The sequence below is a fragment of the Chelonoidis abingdonii genome, chromosome 13 (genome assembly GCF_003597395.2).
Source record: "Chelonoidis abingdonii isolate Lonesome George chromosome 13, CheloAbing_2.0, whole genome shotgun sequence".
Lineage (NCBI taxonomy): Eukaryota > Metazoa > Chordata > Testudines > Testudinidae > Chelonoidis > Chelonoidis abingdonii.
The window spans coordinates 2059539-2080417 of NC_133781.1; the positions used below are offsets into that span (position 1 = coordinate 2059539).

At 47.4% G+C, this 20879-nt stretch overlaps 2 protein-coding genes across 2 annotated transcripts in view; one reads left to right on the top strand and one right to left on the bottom strand.

Moving 5' to 3' along the window:
• LOC116838631 (butyrophilin subfamily 1 member A1-like) overlaps positions 1-9966 on the top strand; it is a 16380-nt gene extending 6414 nt beyond the window's left edge. The window contains exons 2-4 of the mRNA XM_032803971.2: positions 1598-1945; positions 5038-5319; positions 9806-9966. Of these exons, the coding sequence (XP_032659862.2) occupies positions 1598-1945; positions 5038-5319; positions 9806-9966 (791 nt within the window). The remainder of the gene's footprint in view (positions 1-1597; positions 1946-5037; positions 5320-9805) is intronic.
• The window catches only part of LOC116824950 (uncharacterized), a 954865-nt gene that overhangs the window by 376772 nt on the left and 557214 nt on the right, over positions 1-20879 (bottom strand). The window lies entirely within an intron of this gene.

A 20879-nucleotide genomic window follows, 5' to 3' on the forward strand; every position in this document is an offset into this window, starting at 1 on the left:
CCCCATCACGCACTGGGATCTCAACCCAGAATTCCAAGGGGCGGGGGAGACTGCGTGAACTATGGAATAGCTATGGGATAGCTACCCACAGTGCAACACTCCGGAAATCGACACTAGTCTAGATACATGGATGTGCACCATCGAATTAATGTGCTTAGTGTGGCCACGTGCACTCAACTTCATACAATCTGTTTTAAAAAAACAGTTTCTGTAAAATCGGTATAATCCCGTAGTGTGGACATACCCTTAGGCATCCACACAGTATTCAGAGAAAACATTAAGAACATTCCCACTTTGCCAGAACAGGTACAACAAAATATAATACCGTATATTATACTCACAGACTTTAAGGTCAGAAAGGACCATTATAATCATCTAGTCTGACCTCCTGCACAACGCAGGCCACAGAATCTCACCCACCCACTCCTGTAACAGACCCCTAACCTATGTCTGAGTTACTGAAGTCCTCAAATTGTGGTTTGAAGACCTCAAGCTGCAGAGAAACCTCCAGCAAGTGACCTGGCAAGTGCTACTTCTGACTTTCCACTTTTAATTGACCCTTTTAAACCTGCCTACTATGCAGCCTGCTAGGTACCATGAGTCCCAGCAGCAGTCAGAGTAGCATTATACCATATATCATCCCACCCTTACTTCTGTGGTGCTGCTGGCGGCGCTGTTGTCTTCAGAGCTGAGCACCCAACCAGCAGGCACCGCTATCAGGCCACCCTACCAGTGCCAGTAGGGGCTGAGCTCTAGCACCTCTTTCAATATAAATTAAGCACTTCAGGGAGGCAGTGGGGCAAAGAGGTGATGGGGAAGTGGGAAGACTATGGGTGCCAAGGGTGATGAGGGAGACATCAAAATACAAGTTTGCCCAGGGACCATTTTTCCTAAGGCTGGCCCTGAGACCAGGTCCAGAAGCCCAAGAGAACAAAGATTTTTGATTTAGAAGCTGGATTTGAACTGACCAGAGACCCAAGCTTCTGGGTCACAAAGTGACATGACCTGTTAACCAAGGGGGCAACTTTCACAGAAAGGTTTGTAAGACTTTGAGCCCTACCAGTCAGTCCCATGTGCCAGATGAGAATCCTTTGGCACAAGTGTAACGTGAGTTCAGACTTTTGATTGATTTATGGTACTTTTCTCTGTCAGACTTTTCTCCTTAAATGTTCTCTGCTTTGGAAGAGCTCTTTGGTTATTGGTAGCTGCTGGCACAAGCTGTTCATAGCCCTGAGAGAAAAAGCAAAGCACAGATGCTGGTCTTTGATCAGGCCTGCTGGGAAAACCACAGCGAATTGAGTGGCCTGAAACCCTAGTGTGGAGGGAGAGGGTCGAGGGTCCCTGTTCAGAGAGAGGTGACGGCTGGAGGCCTGAGACCTAAGGACACATTCTTTGAGCAGACCACAGAGGGGTCAGAGGTGCAGTTACCCCAAGCCTGTGACTCTCTGAACTCACAGACTTGCCTAGGGCACTGCATGAGGACATGGTGTTCACTTCTAACCCGGGGTGCTCTCTTACTGTGAGTCTGACTGCTGAGTTAATGCCACCCCCAGCCACTTGCCAATTTAATTTCCATTTTTCTTTGTACATTTCACAGCACAATTCATAGTGGCTGGACCTGACCACCCAGTCACTGCCTCCCTTAGGGGGGAGGCCATCCTGCCCTGCCACCTCTCCCCCAGGATAAGCGCTGAGAACATGGAGGTTAGATGGTTCCGATCCAAGTACTCTGAAGTCGTGCACCTGTACCGTGGTGGGCGGGATCAGTATGGACAGCAGATGCTGGAATATCAAGGAAGAACTGAGCTCTTGAAAGACGACATCACCAATGGGAGAGTTTCCCTGAGAATACGCAATATCCAACCCTCGGACAATGGGCAGTACACGTGTTATTTTCAGTCCAGTGTCTCTTACGAAGAAGCTTTATTGGAACTGCAGGTGGCAGGTCAGTAATTTCTTCTGATACTTTGATGTCTTCAACAGGATAATAAGTGGAGTCTGAGGGTTCATTGTGAGATGACAGCTGACTTTTCTTGTTATGGTGGGTCAGTAGCTCTGCTCTGGTTAAAGTTTGTTCTAGTTCACTGTTTAACAGCTGCTTTTTTCCTAAAGGCTCCAAAATTCACACACATACTCAGATTGTCTTGAAAATTTCTGTGGCTCGTTGGAGTCTGGGGTAGGGTTAGTGGCCTAAATTTGAGGTCATTAGAGCAGTGGTTCTCCACCAGTGGTACATGTACTCCTGGGGGTACGCAGAGATCTCCCAGGGCGTACATCAGCTCATCTAGATATTTGCCTAGTTTTACAACAGGCTACATAAAAGACACCAGTAAAGTCAGTATGAACTAAAATTTCATACAATGACTTGTTTATATTGCTCTATACACTATACACTGAAATGTAAGTACAATATTTATATTACAATTGATTTATTTTATAATTATGTGGTAAAAATGAGAAGTCAGCAATTTTTCAGTAACAGTGGCTGTGACACTTGTATTTTTATGTCTGATTTTGTAAGCAGGTAGTTTTTAAGGGAGGTGAAACTTTGGGGGTATGCAAGACAAATCAGACACCTGAAAGTTTAAGAGTCGCTGTACTTCTGTTGACACAGCCTACAGACCTTGGCAGTGCAATGAGACACATATGTGATCCCTCTCATCATATCACAGTGACCTGCTCTAACTAACCCCTCCCCCAGTCACTACAGCGACTCCGAACACAGGGAAAGCAGTGGGAGTGCAGGCAGAGCGATGCTGGAATCCAAATCAGGGAAACACAACACCAGCAATGGCATCTTCCTCATGCCTGTGTATTATGGCACCACCCTCACTGAACCACTCCCCGCACCTATTGCCAGCCCCAGGAGGCAGAGTTCAGCTGGCAGGGCTGGGGCTCTGTGTGCCATTTCTTTATATCTCTGGGGTTTCAGGAATGTATGTTTAGCTGCTCTCTGCATTTGGAAAGGCACAAGGCCCTGCTGGAAAACTGTAATTCTGCGTTGGGAAGTACTTTGTGGGAATTAATATGTAACTGTAGAGCCCTCATGGCCAAGATAGAGTCTGCTCTGCAGAGTGGCTCTGGCCAAGAACAGGCACACACTGGAGCACAGCAGGCTAACTCCCTTCCACCCCAGAGCCATCCATTCCAAACCCCACCGGTGTAAATACACACACGCCAGAATAGATCAGTGAGTACAGGAAAGGGGAAATATTTATTTACAGAGAGATGAAAGTAGAAAAACAACAGGGGAAAAATATGTGTGCATTGGTAAAACAGGTTACAGTCAATCCAAGGACCCATGGGTCTAGTGGTACCACAATAAAAAATGGGAAATGCCAAGCACAGTACCACAGGGCAGACACCGAGCTCTGTGTCTACACTCAGAATTCAAGAGTCCTGGGCTAAGTTCGCGTGCAGCAGTGAGTCTAGTGTGCTCCTGGTTGTCTTTGACACCAATGAATTTTCCACAGCAAACTCCTCCAGTGCCCTCTGCTGCTGCTTTCTGCAAAGCCTCACAGAGCAACAACCTCCCTACTTAACCAGCTAACAGCCTCCTACCTTAATCCCAATGCAAAGTCACAAGCCCCAGTACTTTCAACCCTGGGTGACAGCAAAACTGGGTCTGGCTCTAGTTTGTCCTTCTCAGGTGATTCCTCCCTGGCACAGTGCTTTTCCTGTCTCCCATCCTGGGGTGTCCCCAGCCAGCCACCTTGTCCCTTCTGGGCTTTGGGCAGGTTCTCAGTTCCTTCACTAGGTGAGGGCCTCCTCACTGTAGACTTCTTGTCAGGAGGTACAGACACACACGCCCTTTTGCTCTCCCTTTCTCCACTTTCCTTCTCCTGGAACCCCAGCACTTCCTCTGCCCAAGGGGGTCACAAATGATTGTAAAATTATCTTTGCAACTAAGTGGAAGTAGTGGAAGAATTTAGCATCCCTGCCCACCAGTTAAGCAGTGCACAGTTCCTTCCAATGGTTCTTCTGATCCAATCCTCTTTCATTTGTTTACCTGCAAGTCCCCAGCTAGCTGGAATCAGTGGGCTGTTTAAAAGGAACAACAACAGAAGCATGGAGGGTTACACAGAATTTTCACATCAGGCCTTTTAACCTCAGTCCTTGTCTGTGGCTTTTGGGCACTTCCTATGAGTCTGTCAGACCAAAGCCGTGTGAGTCACACCCCTGCTAGGCGAGGACTCCATAGCTTGTTGTCTTCTAGTCAAGAATCCCATATGGGGAAGGCTCCAGACACTGGTAGCTTCTTTGTCTCTCTTTGTAGGTTGTTTTCCTTTCTAGGATGGTCCGTGTGAAATTTCCAGCCTAAGCGCCTCTCTGCACACACTCTGACCCTGAAATAATGAAATCTGTTTGAATTCACACTTTTGATTAAGGTACAAGACTCTTGTATCAGATTAAGATAATTTTATTTCAGTTTAGCTCATCAATAATAAACTCTCCAATTGTGATCTGGAGTGAGAGGTGTTACCTTAACCCTATATTTCCTTGTTGAGTGTTTGCGTTTCTGTTTTCCTGAATGTATTTCCTGTTTTCTGCTGTTCACATCTTTATTCTGGAAGGCTACAAGGCACTGCCAAGCAACCCAAACTCCCCTATAACAAGGGTTTTTTATTTGCGAATTAATTTAATGTTTGTCTACACATACATGGGCACAGGTTTTGATGAACTAGTGTAAAGCTCTGTGTGGACACTCCTAAAAGCGTTTGGAAAGGGCTTATATTGATTTAGCTTAAGTCAATTCCTTCTTGATTTAAGAGTGTCCACACAGAGATCTGCATTTGATTAACTAAACCAGTTTAACTAAAGTGGAGCAAATTTGTGCATAGAATGGCCCTGACATTAATATTAATTTTACTGTCTATCAGATATGAATCTAACCAGATTAACTGACCAGCCACACTCATGGACTCACATTTGATTATTAGTTTAACAGAAAATGGCTTTTCATAACAGTGTAATAAAACTTTTGGCTCTTTACTGGGTACTGTAGGATTATCACAAGTTCATTTATTTCTTTTGTAGGTTTGGGCTCTGATCCTGTCATCTCTTTGGAGGGACATCAGGATGGAGGGATCCGGGTGGTGTGTCGATCATCCAGATGGTACCCAGAGCCCGAGGCTCAGTGGAGAGATCTCCAGGGGAAGATCTTACCATCAGCCTCTAAAGAAATAACCCCAGAGGCAGATGACCTGTTTCAAACAGAGATTACTATTGTTATACCAGAAGAGTCTAACCAGAAAGTGTCCTGCTGTGTCAGGAACCTCCTACTCAACCAGAAGAGAGAGTCAGCGATTTCAGTAGCAGGTCAGTGCCCGTCCGTGCAGCACATGGGTAGACTGAGATGCTGCAGACATGAGCAGAGAGTATTTATCATTGTGTCTCCTGTTCATTGTCCTGAACCTTCAAGGTGCTGAGCACATCTTGGAAAGTCCTGCGCAACCTCAGTTCTCTTTGGATATGTCTACACTGCAATTAGACACCTGCTGGTGGCCCATGCCAGTTGGCTCAGGCTAAGGGGCTCAGACTAAGAGTCTGTTAAATGACAGTGTAGACATTCAGACTCAGGCTGGAGACCAGGCTCTAGGACCCTGTGAGGGTCCCAGAGCTCGGGCTTCAACCTAAGCCCATCTACACTGCCATTAAACATCCCCTTAGCCTGAGCCCAGCACACTAGAGTTAGCTGGCCAGCTGCGGGTGTCTAATTGCAATATAGACAGAAACTTTGACTCCAGTAGGAGCTGAGGGTGTTTAGCACCTTGCAAGCTGGGACACCATTGGTCACATTTTCATAATAGCTCAGTACAAAGCTGTGATTGGTCAGACCCCCTTGGGACGCCACCTGATGTGTTGGGATGCCAATGAGGCAGTCTATTCTACTGTCCTGGGTCCCCTTTACCTGGTATTGATGGGCCGGGCTTACAAGCCTTTTCCATCTAAGCACACAGGCAGGGCTACGTCCTGCTGCAGAACAATACAGACACTGAGGTCAGCTCTGGGAAGACTCAGCTTAAGGGACTTGCCACAGCCCCAGGTGTTCATCTCCCTTGGAGTGCAAACCCAAATGTATATGAAATTCACCTCTTCCCTCAATGTGGAGGAAGGTATGTACCCCACCCAGAAATTATATAAACTGGATTATATTATAAACAAGAAATATGTTTACTAACTACAAAAGATGGATTTTAAGAGGTTAAAGAGGTAGCAAACAGAACAAAGCAGATTACTAAGAAAATAAAGCAAAACACACAAACTAAGCTAAATTTACTAAAGAAACTGGTTACATATAGCAATTCCTCACTCTTGATAGAGGTTAGTCTTAGGTAGATTCCTTCACAGGCCAGCCATCTTTCCAGCCTGGGTCAAGCAGTTCTTGTTTCCAGATGTTTTTCAGTGTCTCTTTGGGTGGATAGGCAGAGGAGAAATGAACTGAAGACTTTGATTGTTTCCATCCTCCACCTTATATAGGATTGCGATAAGGTGGGAATCCTTTTTTTGATTCCCCCAACTCCCAATGGAAAAGTTCAGCCATCCAAAATGGAGGTTAGTATCAGACGACCAGGTCACCTGACTCTGTAGCATTACAGCATCCATGAGTTAGTGGTATTATGGAGTGTCCGCAGGAAGGCCAAGCCTTTTCACAGTCTATTGTCTTCACTGATTGGTCATCAGCTCTGTCTGGCTTCTCCACTGTTGTACCTGAAGTGTTAGCAGTGGGTGTCACTCGAAGTTATATAGTTGGAATACAGATACATAGTCAATATTCTTAACTTCAGATACAAAAAAGATGCATGGATGCAAATAGGATAATTACATTCAGTAAATCACAACCTTTTAAATGATACCTTACTTGCATAAAGTACACAGTTATGTCATATCCATATCATAAGCGTATTTTCAAAAACAATATGAAGTCTAACGTCACATCAGCAATCATCATTCTTCTCAGTAAGGGTGGGGGAGGGAATTCTTTTTGTTCTTGTGGTGTAGTGAGGACTGTGTTGGTATTGCAAGTTGTCACTTTAAGAGAGGGGTGTTTGCCAGGTGCTGTTTGCAGGACAGAGGGTTCTGTAAAAATGCAGAATCAGAGCTTGTCTACAGGAACAGTAAATTTGTGGCAAGTTGGGGTGTAAATCTGGTGCACACTAACTGTCTGTGTGGCCCATGCTACATGCACTCATAATTCCATAGTGCACTTTGACCTTCCCTGCTTTGAAATGGGAACAGATCTATGTACAACAGGGAATTTTCAGTGCACAGAGCAGGGTGCACACAGCAGGCTAGTGCAAGGTGGATTTACACCCCAGTCTGCCGTGCACTAACTGTTCCTATAGACAAGCCAACGTAAAGCAAAGTGCCCACTGACATAGGGAGCAGCCTCTTTCTGGTTTGGGTTCTTGTGTGTTATGGTTCTGGATTCTAAGAAGTAAAGTCCTGTTTGTCACATGCCCGAGGATACAGTCTGGACTGGTGAACTGCTGTGTCCCTTTAACTCTCCAGCCCAAGATGCCTGTTACGTGGCTTTGCTAGTGCAAAGCAGCCTCTCTAGGATCTGCTCACATACAGCCATTACCACGTAAAGTCACTCCCAGCAAAGTGACATGAATGCTTTCCACCACTTATGAACTACATATAGGATGACACTTGCAAATTCCCGAGCCTTGTACCTGGAAATGTGCATCCTGTAGTGTCCAGCACAATACTGAACAATCTTTAATAGTCAGTCATTTAATCAAAGGAAATGATTCTGCTGGGGTGTTTGTTAACCTGAATAGAGATTTCCCAAACACTTCAACCAAAACACACTGGTTAAGATAAAACAATAAAATAATTGTATTAATTACACAATGGTAGATTTTAAGTGATAATAAGTGATAAGGCATAAAGGTGAGAATTGGTTACAAAATAAATAAAAAATAAAACCAAAAACTAATGCCTAAACTTTACCAAGCCAAGTAAGATTTGAAAGCAAAAAGGTTTCTCACACCCAAAAACTTACTGAAGTCCAAACTAACTGGAAAGCTTTCCAGCTAGGACCAACTCTTCCACCCCTCCCCCCACCCCACACAGTCAATGATTCTCTTACTGACTTTCAAGCAATCTTATTGCTGTGAATAGAGATGGGGGAGGAGATGTAATATGAAGATCACTGTCTCTTATTTTATACAGTCCTCCTCTCTTCAAGGATTACTTCCCACTACGGTGTAGACGAAACAGTCTCCTGTGTATGAGATTCAAAGAGTCTATCCGGAGAACTGTAAATTTCTTGTTCACACCAGCCGTGTATGTAATATTTGAGATGTCACTGGGGATGATATGCAAATCCTTTGTTTACGGTCCCCCTGATGGCAAAACGTTGCCTCAGCAGTAAATAATTTTTTATCACCTGTCGTCAGTTCTTTGTTGTCTCTGAGGAGCTAGTCTGTGGGCATTCCCCAGAATTACAACATATTTCACTAACAAACATAGTAAAATCTCATAGCTCCACATACAATGTTAATGTACCCACATTAACAGAACAATGATATTCAGTAAATTATGATTTTTCAAGTGATAAGGCATACTTTGTACAAAATATATCATAAGCATAGAACCATGGTGAACATGGGGGTTCAGGGTGTTATATGGGGCACAGTGTGTCACAGTGTTACATAAAGCGTGGTGCGATGAGTTGTGACCGCTGCCTTAGGGACTCCATTGTGGGGCTCTTGTGGGTTGAGGTTCTGGATTCTAAGGGATACAGTCGTGTTATGCTGCAACCTTCCAGCCCGAGTATTTATGTTTGTCTGTAATCTCTCTGTGTATGCTGTGAGGATCACAGTTCTCAGTGCAGGGAGGGAGGGAATCAGAGGTGAAAGTAAGCTGGTAGGGTTTCCCCAGGCTGGTGCTTTAAAGGGTCCAAGCTCCCCGCAGAGGCCAGAGCCCCCGGGTCCTTTAAAGCAGCACCTGAGCCCCGCTGCCGGAGCCCCAGGGTAGTGATGGCAGGGCTTCCGTGGCGATTTAAAGGGCCCGGAGCTCTGCTGCGGTAGTGGCGGCCAGAGCCCGGGGCCTTTTAAATCGCCCCTGAACCCCAGGGCCCCCAGCTGCCTCTGCAGCTGGTAGCTCTGGGAGTGATTTAAAGGCACAGGGGCTCCCAGCCACCGCCAGAGCCCTGGGGGCCTTTAAATCTTGATTTAAAGGGCCTGGGTATTTAAAGGCCCCATCTCTTCTGGCTGAGGCCATGCTCACCTGCTCAGTAGCTGCTTTCTCCCCACCTCAGCCCTCTCCAGGGCTGCTTTTAAGCCCTTCAAGCATGGCAGGGAGGTCACCCCGCCATAACCCCTTTTTCCAGATTGTATATGAATATGTTAAATAGGACTGGGCCCAGTACAGATCCCTGGGGGACATCACTGTTTACTTCTCTCCATTCTAAAAATTGATCATTTATTCATACCCTTTGTTTCCTATCTTTTAACCAGTTACCAATTCATGAGAGAACCTTCACTTTTATCCCACGTGTGCTTATTTAGCCTAGGGACTGCCTGAATGCCAGTTGGGGACAGGTGTAACATAGCAGAGCTCCACTCTACTCCCTCCCTACCTCCAACATGGCCCCTCCTGTTAATTAACCATGCTCAGTAACAAGGCTAAAGGTTGGACTTTCATTGACTTAATAATAAAGCACAGAGGAGCCACATTTCCCTGTATAGTTCCCTGTGAGAGTCTGAAATAGTCAGAGTGTCACCACAGTCTCACTGTCCTGCCTTCATTCTGCACGTGTTTGTTTGCAAGTCAATGGCACCTTCTCTTGCAGAGCTGTTTTTCCCGAGAGTCAATCCCTGGATGGTGGCTTTGGGTGTGATCCTGGTTCTCCTGGCTGTTCTCATTGTCCTGGCCAGTTACTGCTTATGGACGCAACACAGAGCGAAAGGTGAAGTAACGAGAGGGAGGAATTTGGGATGGAGGGAGAGATAAAAATGAAAAACAGAAGTAAAGATACAGGGATTAAAGGGGTTTTGATTCCATGTTCAGAAAAGTATTGGATTCGGGAGAAGGGTGAATGATGACTTCATATTTGAACCGAGAAGGGTCAAATGGTTTCACTCCTTCAGTGCTCATTAAAGGATCTCAATTGAATGTGACTTTGAACTATTCCAGAGGGATCAGCACTGCTTACATTGAAACACCCGTGGGGGGCTTAGGGAGCTGGGCTTGGAACACTGATATTTGTAACTTGGCAAGGAAAAACTAACAGAAAGTAGGAGAAGAGAGGGAATTTCTTTTTGTTCTAGTTCTGCCCATCCCAGTCTGTGCATGCCTCTCCCCCTTCCCATCTAGGTGAGTGGGAATGTGAATGGGAAAGTAATGGAGAGGTTAGCAACTACCTTATCTACACTGAGGCTATGTCTACACTAGAAACTTCAAAGCGCTCCCGCGGCAGCACTTTGAAGTGTGAGTGTGGTCGTGTCCGAGTGCTGGGAGAGCTTTCTCCCAGTGCTCCTGGTAATCCACCTCCACGAGAGGAATAGCTACACTAGCACTTTAAAGTGCTCAAACTTGCTGCACTCAGGGAGTTGATTTTTCACACCCCTAATCCATCTAGTTAGAGTGCTATAACATGTAAGTGTAGACAAGCCCTAAGGCTCTGTCTACACGTAGCAGTTTAAAGTGCTGCTGAAGCAGTCCTTTAACACGACAATGTGGTCGCGCACCAGCACTAGGAGAAAGCTCTCCCAGCAATCTAGGAAAACCACCTTCATGAGGGGCATAGCTCCCAGTGCTGGGAGCATGTCTGGGAGTGCTGGGAGTTATTGTGCTGAAAAACTTGCTGCAGTCATGGGGGGGGTGGGGGTGGATTTTTCACACCCCTGAGTGAGAAAGTTTCAGCGCAGTAACTTGCCAGTGTAGACAAGTAAATTAACTCAGCTGGAGGCTGGGTCTACACTGCACACTTATGTTGGTATAATTATATCCTCACCTGTGAGCAATTCAGTGATACTGACCTAGCTCTCTGGGAGGTGAAGTACCTGCCCCAATGGGAGATGCTTTCCTGTCAATGTAAGTAGCATCTCCACTAAACACTACAGCAGCACATCTGAACTGGTGCAGCTGCAGTGCTGTAGGTGTAGACAGGCCTTGAGATCCTGCTACAGGGACAGGGCAATAAACCCTCTATGGTAGAACAAGTGCTCAGCTGTAAGTTTTCCTCTGATCACAAGGGGCAGAAATTGGCATTCAGTGATCTGGGCATTTCTAGCAATGCTGGGTTTTCAAAGCTGCCTAAGGGATCTGAATACTCAATTTTTGTTTAAATTAATGGGCACCCAAGGCAGCTATGAAAGTCCCAGCCAGAGTTTTCTCGCCTGCAGTGCTGTGTGGGAATTTACAAGTATCTGAAGAATTGGGAAGGGGAAATGTCTGTTACAATGACTTCCTCCTGGGGACAGAAGCAGGTAATTCAGAGAAGCAGAAAGGAGCTGTACTTTGTACTTGTGAAAGCTGGAACTGAGTGTTGTACCTTTAGAACTGTCACCTGTAAACCTTCTGCCTGTTGGAACTGGCAGCAACAAGGGCCAGGTACAGTATCTAGGGGTTTCTCTTCATCAGTGCAACACAAAACCAGCTTAAGCCCCCACCCAGTAACCTGGGACAATTACACACCACCTCCTTGTTGCCTTTGAGAGGCAATACTTCTCTTCTCGCAAGCACAAAGTCTCAGTGTAGAAAGAAACTTTTAATAAAAGAAGGGAAATAACCTGGCATTAATTTGGGGAAACATTGCAAACAGGGTTCATAAACCATGAGCCAAACACCCACCACCAAGTCAGTTGGGCAGTGTCCTTTCCCCTCAGGTTATGCCTGTCCCTTCTCTGCACTCCACTCACACTTGTTGTCCTTGGGTCAGTGAAGACCCAGAGTCCAGAGATGCATCTGCAGAGTTCACTTCCCACGCAGGCACATTACTAGCTCCACTGCCCAGGCACTCGCTTGCCACTCCTCTTCATCAGCCACCATGCTGGCTAATCACTGTACCTCTTTGACAGCTACCCTGCAAGACAATGTGTATTCTGCTTCTCTGCCCAGCCACCCTATCACAAGATCTCCCACCAGCCACTCTGCTGACCAATTGATACAGCAATCCAGCAGGATGTCTTTAGGGCCTCCCCACTAGTACATCTCTCACAATTTCAGCTGTTAGAGTGTGGAAACCCCACTGTGGGTGCACACTAGGCAGCCTCTCACATGAGAGACACTGTCCCAAAGCAAATCTGACACTTAGACCTAAATATCAGTGACGTAAGCTCTGGGATGTATAACAAAACTTACGGTTAAACCCAAATTACCTTTGCTGTAAGTAAAAAGAAACAAGTAAGTGAATAGCCAACCAACCAATCTCACTAGATTGTGGAGCCCATGTCCCCTGCCTAGTAAGTGCCATTTAGTTGAGGGCGAGTCCCTCAATCAGACAATGCCAAGTACAATTCTGCTGCCCTGGATTCACACACCAAGGATAACAACCATTATTACCCTCCCAATAACAAGGAGACTGGGGATCCCACACCAGCCAAAAGTGATCATTTGGGCAAGCAATCCCATCATACTGAGCACCTAGGCAGGGCAGGTGTGCCCATGCAAACAATATCAGCTCCTGATATCTTCTTCCCCAGCTCACCTCTAGATGTCAAGGGAGAGCTCATTCAGGCTAAGTCTACACTAAAAACCTCAGAGTGGAGCCACGACAGCACTGCAGTGGAAGTGCTTTGATCTGACAATGTGGTCATCTGCAAGTGCTTAAGATAGCGCTTTCCCAGTCCTCTATGTAATCCACTTCACAAGGGGAATAGCTCCCAGCGCTTGGAGCCTGTCTTCACTGTCACTTTAAAGCACTCAAGCTTGCTGCGTTCAGGGATGGGTTGTGTTTTTTCACACCCCTGAGCCAGCAAGTCACTGCACTGTAACTTGCCATTGTAGACAGGCTCTCAGACTCTGCATACATACCTTGTCATCACCAGGTGTGAACTGGTTTAATTTATTGTTTTAACAGATACATTATGTGGGCTGAGTCCAGATTAGGTGGCACAGTGTATCAGGATTTCAGGTGGTCAAGGAAGGAAAAGAGTGAAAATGTCCCCTTTCCCTGAATGTGGTTCCTTGTGGTTGGATAGTGAGGCCTAGTAGCTAGAGATCTGGGACATGCCTTTGCTCTCAGGGCAGAGAAGCCCTATGGACAGAATCTATGGCAGTGAGGCCCCATGGCCAGAGTCAATATGGCTGCCTCTGTCCTTAGGGCAGCGAGGTCTAGCAGCCAGAGTCAATCAATCCGGCGATGTAGCACCCAGTTGCTCTAGCCTCCAGTAGCAGTGCCCAATAGTCACCATGTCAGGCAGCAGCACCCAACGTCCCTTGGGTGGCCGTTGCACCCAGTGGTGGGTGCGGAAAGGGATAGGGGGATCTTGGTGCACCCTACTCCCCTGGGTCCCAATCCAGGACCCTGTGAAACCAGTAGCCCTGCTTTCAGGTTCAGATTCCAACCACAACAAATGCTTTTCCTAGGCTGCTTCCCACCCATGATTCCAGCTCCTGGCATTTCCTCCCCTGGCAGTTGCTGGCTGCCTTCCTCTGTCTCCGTCGTCAACCAGGGCCCTGCCAAGGACTTGGCGTCTTCAGTCTCCACAGTCTGCAGCTCTAGCAGCTTCCTGACAGGAGCTCAGAGCATGCATACGCTCTCTTCCTCTGTCAGCCCAGACTGGACTGAACTGCTCCCTTGTATATCCAGCATTCAGTTGGAGCGTGTCCAGGAGGGGCTAGGAAGCATGGCCTCTTGCACCCAGTACAGGGTTGATAGGTCCCATCACACAGGGATTAACTCATTTTCAGTCATAAGTAAAATTTGTCTATGTGTCCAGGGAGAATTACGTTTGGCTCATTTCCCACTAATAAAAAGTCAGAACAATTAACTGTCACTGTCTTGTTCCCTGGGCCTTTCAGAGAATTATCCCACCAGCTGCACTGGTGAGCTGTGTCTAGGATGCTGTAATAACACAAACACACCCAGGACTTGCACGGCTGGTCTGAGACGCAGCTCACACAAGATGGTCTCACTCAGGCTGTGCTCAGCAGTGACTGGCAGACGTGATACTACCGCCATTCCCAGCAGTGTCGGTACCCCAGGGCTGATGCACCAAGAGGACGAGCTCCCAGTGGGAAAGAGCTGATCTTAGAGGCGAAGCCTGTAGAGGCCCATCCACACCACGCTCCTTGGCTCCTGCTGACCTGAGCACCCAGCTAAAGAAAGGCATCTCCACCCTGTTCTTAGCTGGGACCCTCCCCATCTACCCAGGCCCTAGGGGGAGCTGTTCCCATGTATCACAAGGATCAGGGGGCAGGCTAGGATGCAGCCAGCCAGACCCTATCCCTTATCCAGCTCAGGTCAATACCCCATTCCGATCACTCACTTCCCTCCCCCATTTCCCTAGTCAGGTGCTGGGGAGAGCTGGGGCTTTTCAGGGGATGGGTACGGAGGGGAGCAGACAGGGGAATGGATAAAAAAAAAAAAGAGACTTTCTCTCCTCTCCCCCACAACAACCAGATCAGATAGGAGTGTGATGGGTCACAGGAAGTGGGGATGGCTCCTGGGGGAAACACTTAGAGCAGCTCCTAGAGATGATGGTCAGTGTGGGAGGGAAGTGAGGGATGCTCAGTGCAGGGATGTTGAGACAGATCTGTCTGTGTGTCCTGTTTGTCAGTCTGTCTGCCTCACTTTCATAGTTACAGCACAACTACATTAATATCAGGAACCACACAATAAACACTACAGTGAAATCTCACCTCTTGCCCTTTTCTCCCTCTAGAGACTCTGCGATCTGAGATGGAGAGAGAGAAAGGTGAGTGTTTGGATCCCTTTACACTAGCTGGCAGTAGAGTTATCCCCATAAATAAAATAGGGTGAAATCTTGCCATTATTAATTAACTGTTGGAACAATTTCCCAAGGGCTGTGGTGGATTCTCTAGCACTGGCAGTTTTTAATCAAGATTGGATGTTTTGCTAAACAATCTGCTGTAGGGAATTATTGCGGGGAAACCCCCGGGCTTGTGTTATGCAGAGATCAGACTAGGTGATCACAAGGGTCCCTCCTGGCCTTGGAATCTGTGAATTGATCAATCACCTCTCACCCTGTTCTCTCTCCAGAGACCCTGCTGTCTGAACGGGAACAAGGGAAAGGTCAGTGTCTGGGCCAGTTACAAAATTAACATTATCCCTATAAACATGACAAGGGGAAATCTCACTTCTTCCTCTTTTCTCCCTCTAGAGGCTCTGCAATCTGAGATGGAGAGACAGAAAGGTTAGTGTCTGGACCAGTTACGTTAACTGTGGGGTTACCTTTATAAACACGACGGGGGGGATCTAATATCTCTCCATTTTCTCCCTCTAGAGGCTCTGCAATCTGAGATGAAGAGACAGAAAGGTCAGTGTCTGGGACCAATGGGATCTGATGGGTTGAACATTTCATGTCATGTCAATCAAGTCAGCTCAGTCGAGCCAACTTAACTCAATTGAAAGTCCCATTTACTGCCAGTGGCGTCACAGTTTAACACCTTGAGCTCAATTTTAGCAGGTGGAGTTACACCCTGTTTGAATGAGTGATCTTGACACCAGAGCCCAAGCAGGGAGCTCAGGGCTGCTCACACTGACACAAAGAGGCTCTGAAGGGTGAAGTTCCCATTTGTCCTAATAAACCCCATGGGAATTACAGAAATGGCATCTTGAGCCCAGGGTCCTGAATACACCAGCCCAGCTCGGTCAGTCTCGTTGCTGGAGATGGTAGGTATGTTCACAGGCGCCAACTTTTGTAGGTGCCGGTGGGTGCTCATGCCCCTGTCCCTGGCCCCACCCCAACTCCGCTCCTCCCTGCCCCATTGGATCTCTCATCAAATCCCCACCCCAGCCCTGCCTCCTCCCTCAAGTGCGCTGTGTTGCCCCTCCTCCCCCCTCCCTCCCAGGCTTGCTGCTTGAAACAGCTGTTTCATGGTGCAAGTGCTGGGAGGGAGTGGGCATGCTCAGCGGCACGCTCAGGGAAGGAGGCGGGGCAGAGGTGAGCTGGGGCGGGTGGGGGAGCAGGGAGCTGCTGGTGGGTGCAGAGCACCCACCAATTTTTCCCTGTGGGTGCTTCAGCCCTGGAGCACCCACGGAGTCGGTGCCTATGGGTACATCTACAGTGCAAAAAACCACCATGGCTGGGAGTCTCTGAGCCTGGGTCAACTGACTGCAGGGCTAAATCTAACAGTGTAGCTGTTTCTACTCAGGCTGGAACCCAGGCTCTGAGACCCTCCCTGTGGTCATGCTTCAGAGCCCAGGTGCCAGCCCGAGCAGGAACGTCTACACTGCTATTTTCAGCCCTGTAGTGTTAGCTCTGCAAGCCCTAATCAGTTGACCCAGGCTCAGACCCACTAACACAAGGTTTTTTGCAGTGTAGATGAATCCAGAGAGACTGTCCAGTGTTTGACAGGATCCCTCACTCGGGAACCCCCTGTGTTCTGACCCTTCCATGCCCTTGTAATATGGGAGGGGGCGGGATTTCAACCTCAGTGATCCACCCACAACCTCAGCTCCAGCCTGCAGCAACTCTGCACAATAACCATACAGGTCTGGTCAATGCAGAACAGTGTGTGTGGTTCTACATTAAATAAAACTGATTTTTAAAGGTACACAATGTTTTTCTATTTTGCCCTCAAGATGTTACTACAGGGCAGAGTTAAGGTTGTTTAGATTCCTTAGCTGCATTTCTAGACCATAGATTTCTTTTATAATTTAACTTTAATTTGTATTTTTATTTTCTGGGTGTATTTCCTTGTATTAATTTGTATTTCCTTGGTTTGGGAATAATTACAACATTCCTCCTGTAATGTGTTTTATCTTTAAGTTACAAGTATGTTCTCTCAGCCTTAGCTCCACATTAATGTAATTTTTATATGGGAATTGCATTGTGCATTATGGTCCAGATCTATGAAGAAACTTAGTCACAGAAAGCCCAGGCATAGGCCTCTGAATCCCAGTTTTAGAGACCGTGATCCACAAAACCCCACTTGGCTGAAACCTACCCCGGTAGGTGCCTAAACTCACCCAGGGCATAAATCTCTGGTGTAAAATTTCTCTCAGTGTCTAAGTTTCTGCACCTGGGCATGAGGATCACACGGCTAACTTGCTGTAGACCTCTGTGCACTTAACTCCTACTTGTGCCCCTGGTGACACATAAACTGAGGGGAGGAGCATCTAGTTTACTCATGGGGCCTGATCCAATAGATGTACTCAGAGGCCACCCAACAGCACACAGAATGAGGTGAGGGATGGAGATCATAGAGTCTCAGGGTTGGAAGGGACCTCAGGAGATCATCTAGTCCAACCCCTTGCTCAAAGTAGGACCAATCCCAGACAGATTTTTGCCCCAGATCCCTAAATGGCCCCCTCAAGATGCAGTGGACCTCCCTTGTACCATTTAGCCCAGGGATTAGGGTACTCACTGGGGCTATGGGAGACTCTGGTTCAAGTCTCCCCTGTGAGATAAGGAGAAAGCATTTGAACAAGGATCTTCTACCTCTCAGTAGAATGCTGTAATCACTGGGCTATGGGACATTCTGATGTGAGGCTCCTCCTCTCTCTTTTGTTCAAGCTGTTACACTTCAATTAAATATTAACTCAGAATCAGTCTATAACACCCCTCTGCCCTTCAGCCATCTCGTGTGGAGCGTGGCCAGTGCCTTACTCTGTCTCACAGACACACTGCCCGGCTCCAGAAGAGGATTCCTGGCTGTGGATCGCTAGCAGAGAAAGGTATCAAACTCAGGCAAGGGGTGGGGCTTAGCACATACCTCTCTTCTCGGCTTCTCCCATTGGCTGGTTTACATGGCTCCTAACACACTGGGTTCTGTGGATCCCATTCTAAGGCACATGCTTCTCCCCATTCATTGTATAGGGAGCTCTGAGGTGCCTTTGGGGTTACACGAGTTCTCCAGGGTAAATCGCTGCAACCTGCTCACAGTGTGGGAGCCTTGTCTATGCCCACAGGGGGAAACTATCCCAAAGCTACTGGCTACAGGCAACTCGAGGTGCTGTGCTCAGGGCTCGATGAGCCCCGCTGTGTCTCTGCAGGCTAGTAATTCCCACCCCAGCTTTGTTACACTCAGTGCCCTGTCCCCTGTCTCCTCCTGGACACCGGCAATGCAAGCCCATCTGCTGTCTCAGTGGAAGCACTGCATCCCTGCTTACTGGCTTCACCTTTGTTCAACACACTCCTTTGCACCAGGAACTTAGATACATCTACAGTAAAACCAAACTGAAGTTTAATTAATAGAACCTGAGACAGAGACTCAAATAAAAGCAAGTGTAAATTTGGAAACATAAAGTTACAGGTATAAGAAACACAATCTATAGCCTATTCTTGTTAGCAGGTTATCCTATTTGACAAGGTATTTCTCACGCACTGGTCAGTTCTACTCACAGTACCTGCAAGAAGGCTGGTGCAGGGAATGGAGTTACGAATTTCCAGCCTTTCACACAATGAGGCTGAGGTTTTCAAAGCTGCCTCAGAGATCTGGATGCCCATCCAAATTCCTGTTTGAAACCTTGTTAAAACTTTGTTTTCATACTTTTGTTACTATATCTGTAACCCTTCTGCCCCTCTGAGTTGGCACCAACAAGGGCTGGGTTCAGTATCCAGGGGTTCCGTTTCAATAATGCAATACAAAACCGGATCGAGCCCCCACCCAGTGACCTGGGACAATTACATACCACCCCCCCAAGGCACCTCTAGGAGGCAATACTTCCCCTCTCGCAAGCCCAGAGTCCTAGTGTAGCAAAATCCTTTTAATAAAGGAGGGAAACAATGTGGCATTACATTGGGGAAACACCACAAACAGGATTCATAACACAAACCATGAGCAAAAGACCCACCCCCAAGTAAGTTTGGCAGTGTCCTTTTCCCCTCAGGGTCTTAAGTCCAAATCGCCCCAAAGTCCAACAACCCCAAAGTCTCTGTCCCTGGTCAGTGCCACCCCAGAGTTCAAAAGTACATCTGCAGAGCTTCACCCCCCCGGCATCCTAGGTGGAAATGGGGAGGGGACACACAGGGTGTAAAGGGGCACCTTACATGGGCCAAGGCCAACTGCCCTGCCTCTCCATGGAGATCTGCTGCAGCCTTCACCACGAACGGCTCCACTCTGCTCCACTTGCTGTTCCGTGGGCTGCTCCAACAGTCCCTCACCCTGCTCCACTCCACCAGCTGTCCCATGAACCACTCCAGCTGTCCCCACAAACTGCTCAGCTCCACTCTGCTATGCTCACCACTCCAATCGTCCTTCAAACTGCTCTGCCAGTCACTTAGCAATATAGCTTCAAGCTCCCCCCACTAGTTAATACAGCACTCACTGATCTCAGCTCAGTAATTTTAACTCTTTTAGTGGTTTTAGCTTGTAGTAGGGAAGCCCCAGTGCTGGTACACCATTAGCTCAGAATGAATTCAGCTCAGCAGCCTCTAGTTAGATTCCTAATAGAATCAAAAATAGCTCTGCTATTCAACAAGGGGGAAAGAGAGAGATACAACTGGTATACCAGGCCCTCAAAAAAATAAAAAAAAAATAAAAACAAAAAAACCCAAAACCATACCATCAAATATACACATATATCTCCAACCTCTCTCCCTTTACATGGGTTTTGGAACCCATGTCCCTTGTCTAGTGAGTACTATGTAGTTGATGGTGAGACCCTCTGTCATAAAATAGTGTCATAGTCCCTCATTCACATAATCAGGGTAACAACACTTTATTCCTCCTACCCCAATAACCGAGAAATTGAGGATCCCACCGCTGTCAAAGTGACCATTTTGGGCTGCTGTGGACTTATGCTAGGTGGAGTGGGTGCGCCTGTGCAAACAAGATCAGCCCCCTAAGTTCTTTTCCACACTCGCCATAATTCACCACCAGATGTCAGGGTAGAGCTCATCCTGACTCTGCTTACATGACATTAGTTTATAGGTTAATTTCAGAAAACCCTAAACTTCAAGATAACAGCTTTTACATGGGGATAGTTCTCTAGGTATCTGTAATGAACTGTCCCTTAGATGTACAGTCACTAATGCCCCAATTCAGCTAACTACTTACGTATCTGCTTAATTTCTTTGCTGAATGGAGGCTTAAAACAGGAGCTTTGAAGAACCCAGGAGTGGTCAGAGTAAATCAAAGCAGGGCTCGGGAGCCTGTGAGCCTGTCTGGGCAGTGGTCAGTACCATCTGATTCAGAGGATGTTGCAAGAGACTCCCTAGAGGCCAGTGATGGAAAATCTGCCTCCAGCCAAAGTGTCTTCCTAGCCCCCCTCACTCAGAGCTTGACTTAGGCTCAGACACACGAGGGTTTGTCTCCTTCCCAAAGTTCTCCTTCCGTTCCCGCTAAATAGATGAACTTCCCCATCTAACTGACTCCCACAACCAACCCCAGCCACCAATTTGCCACCTGTGACTCCCTCCTCAACCCCCCCCCCACGTCCCATGTCACTCTGCACAGAGTCTCACTGGTTCTTTACAGAGAAAATGCACAAGATCAAACATGGCCTCACCTCTCCATCCCTTCCAAAGTTACACCTCTTCTCTCCTCCAAACCCTCCAGCTGCTCCTGCACCCATCCCCTGATCCCTCGCTTGCATTCCTCACGCACCCTTCTCTTTAACTAACCTCTTCCCTTCCTCTGACCCTTCCCCTTTCCATACCAATGTGGCTTTGTGCCAACCAGGGGCTGTCCCACCAGCCTGTGCCCCACAGACACTCTCCAACCACAGGGTCTCAGGGCCCTTCTCTCCCAGCCTTAGTTTTATTTCTTCAGAACTGTTTAACACAAGTTCA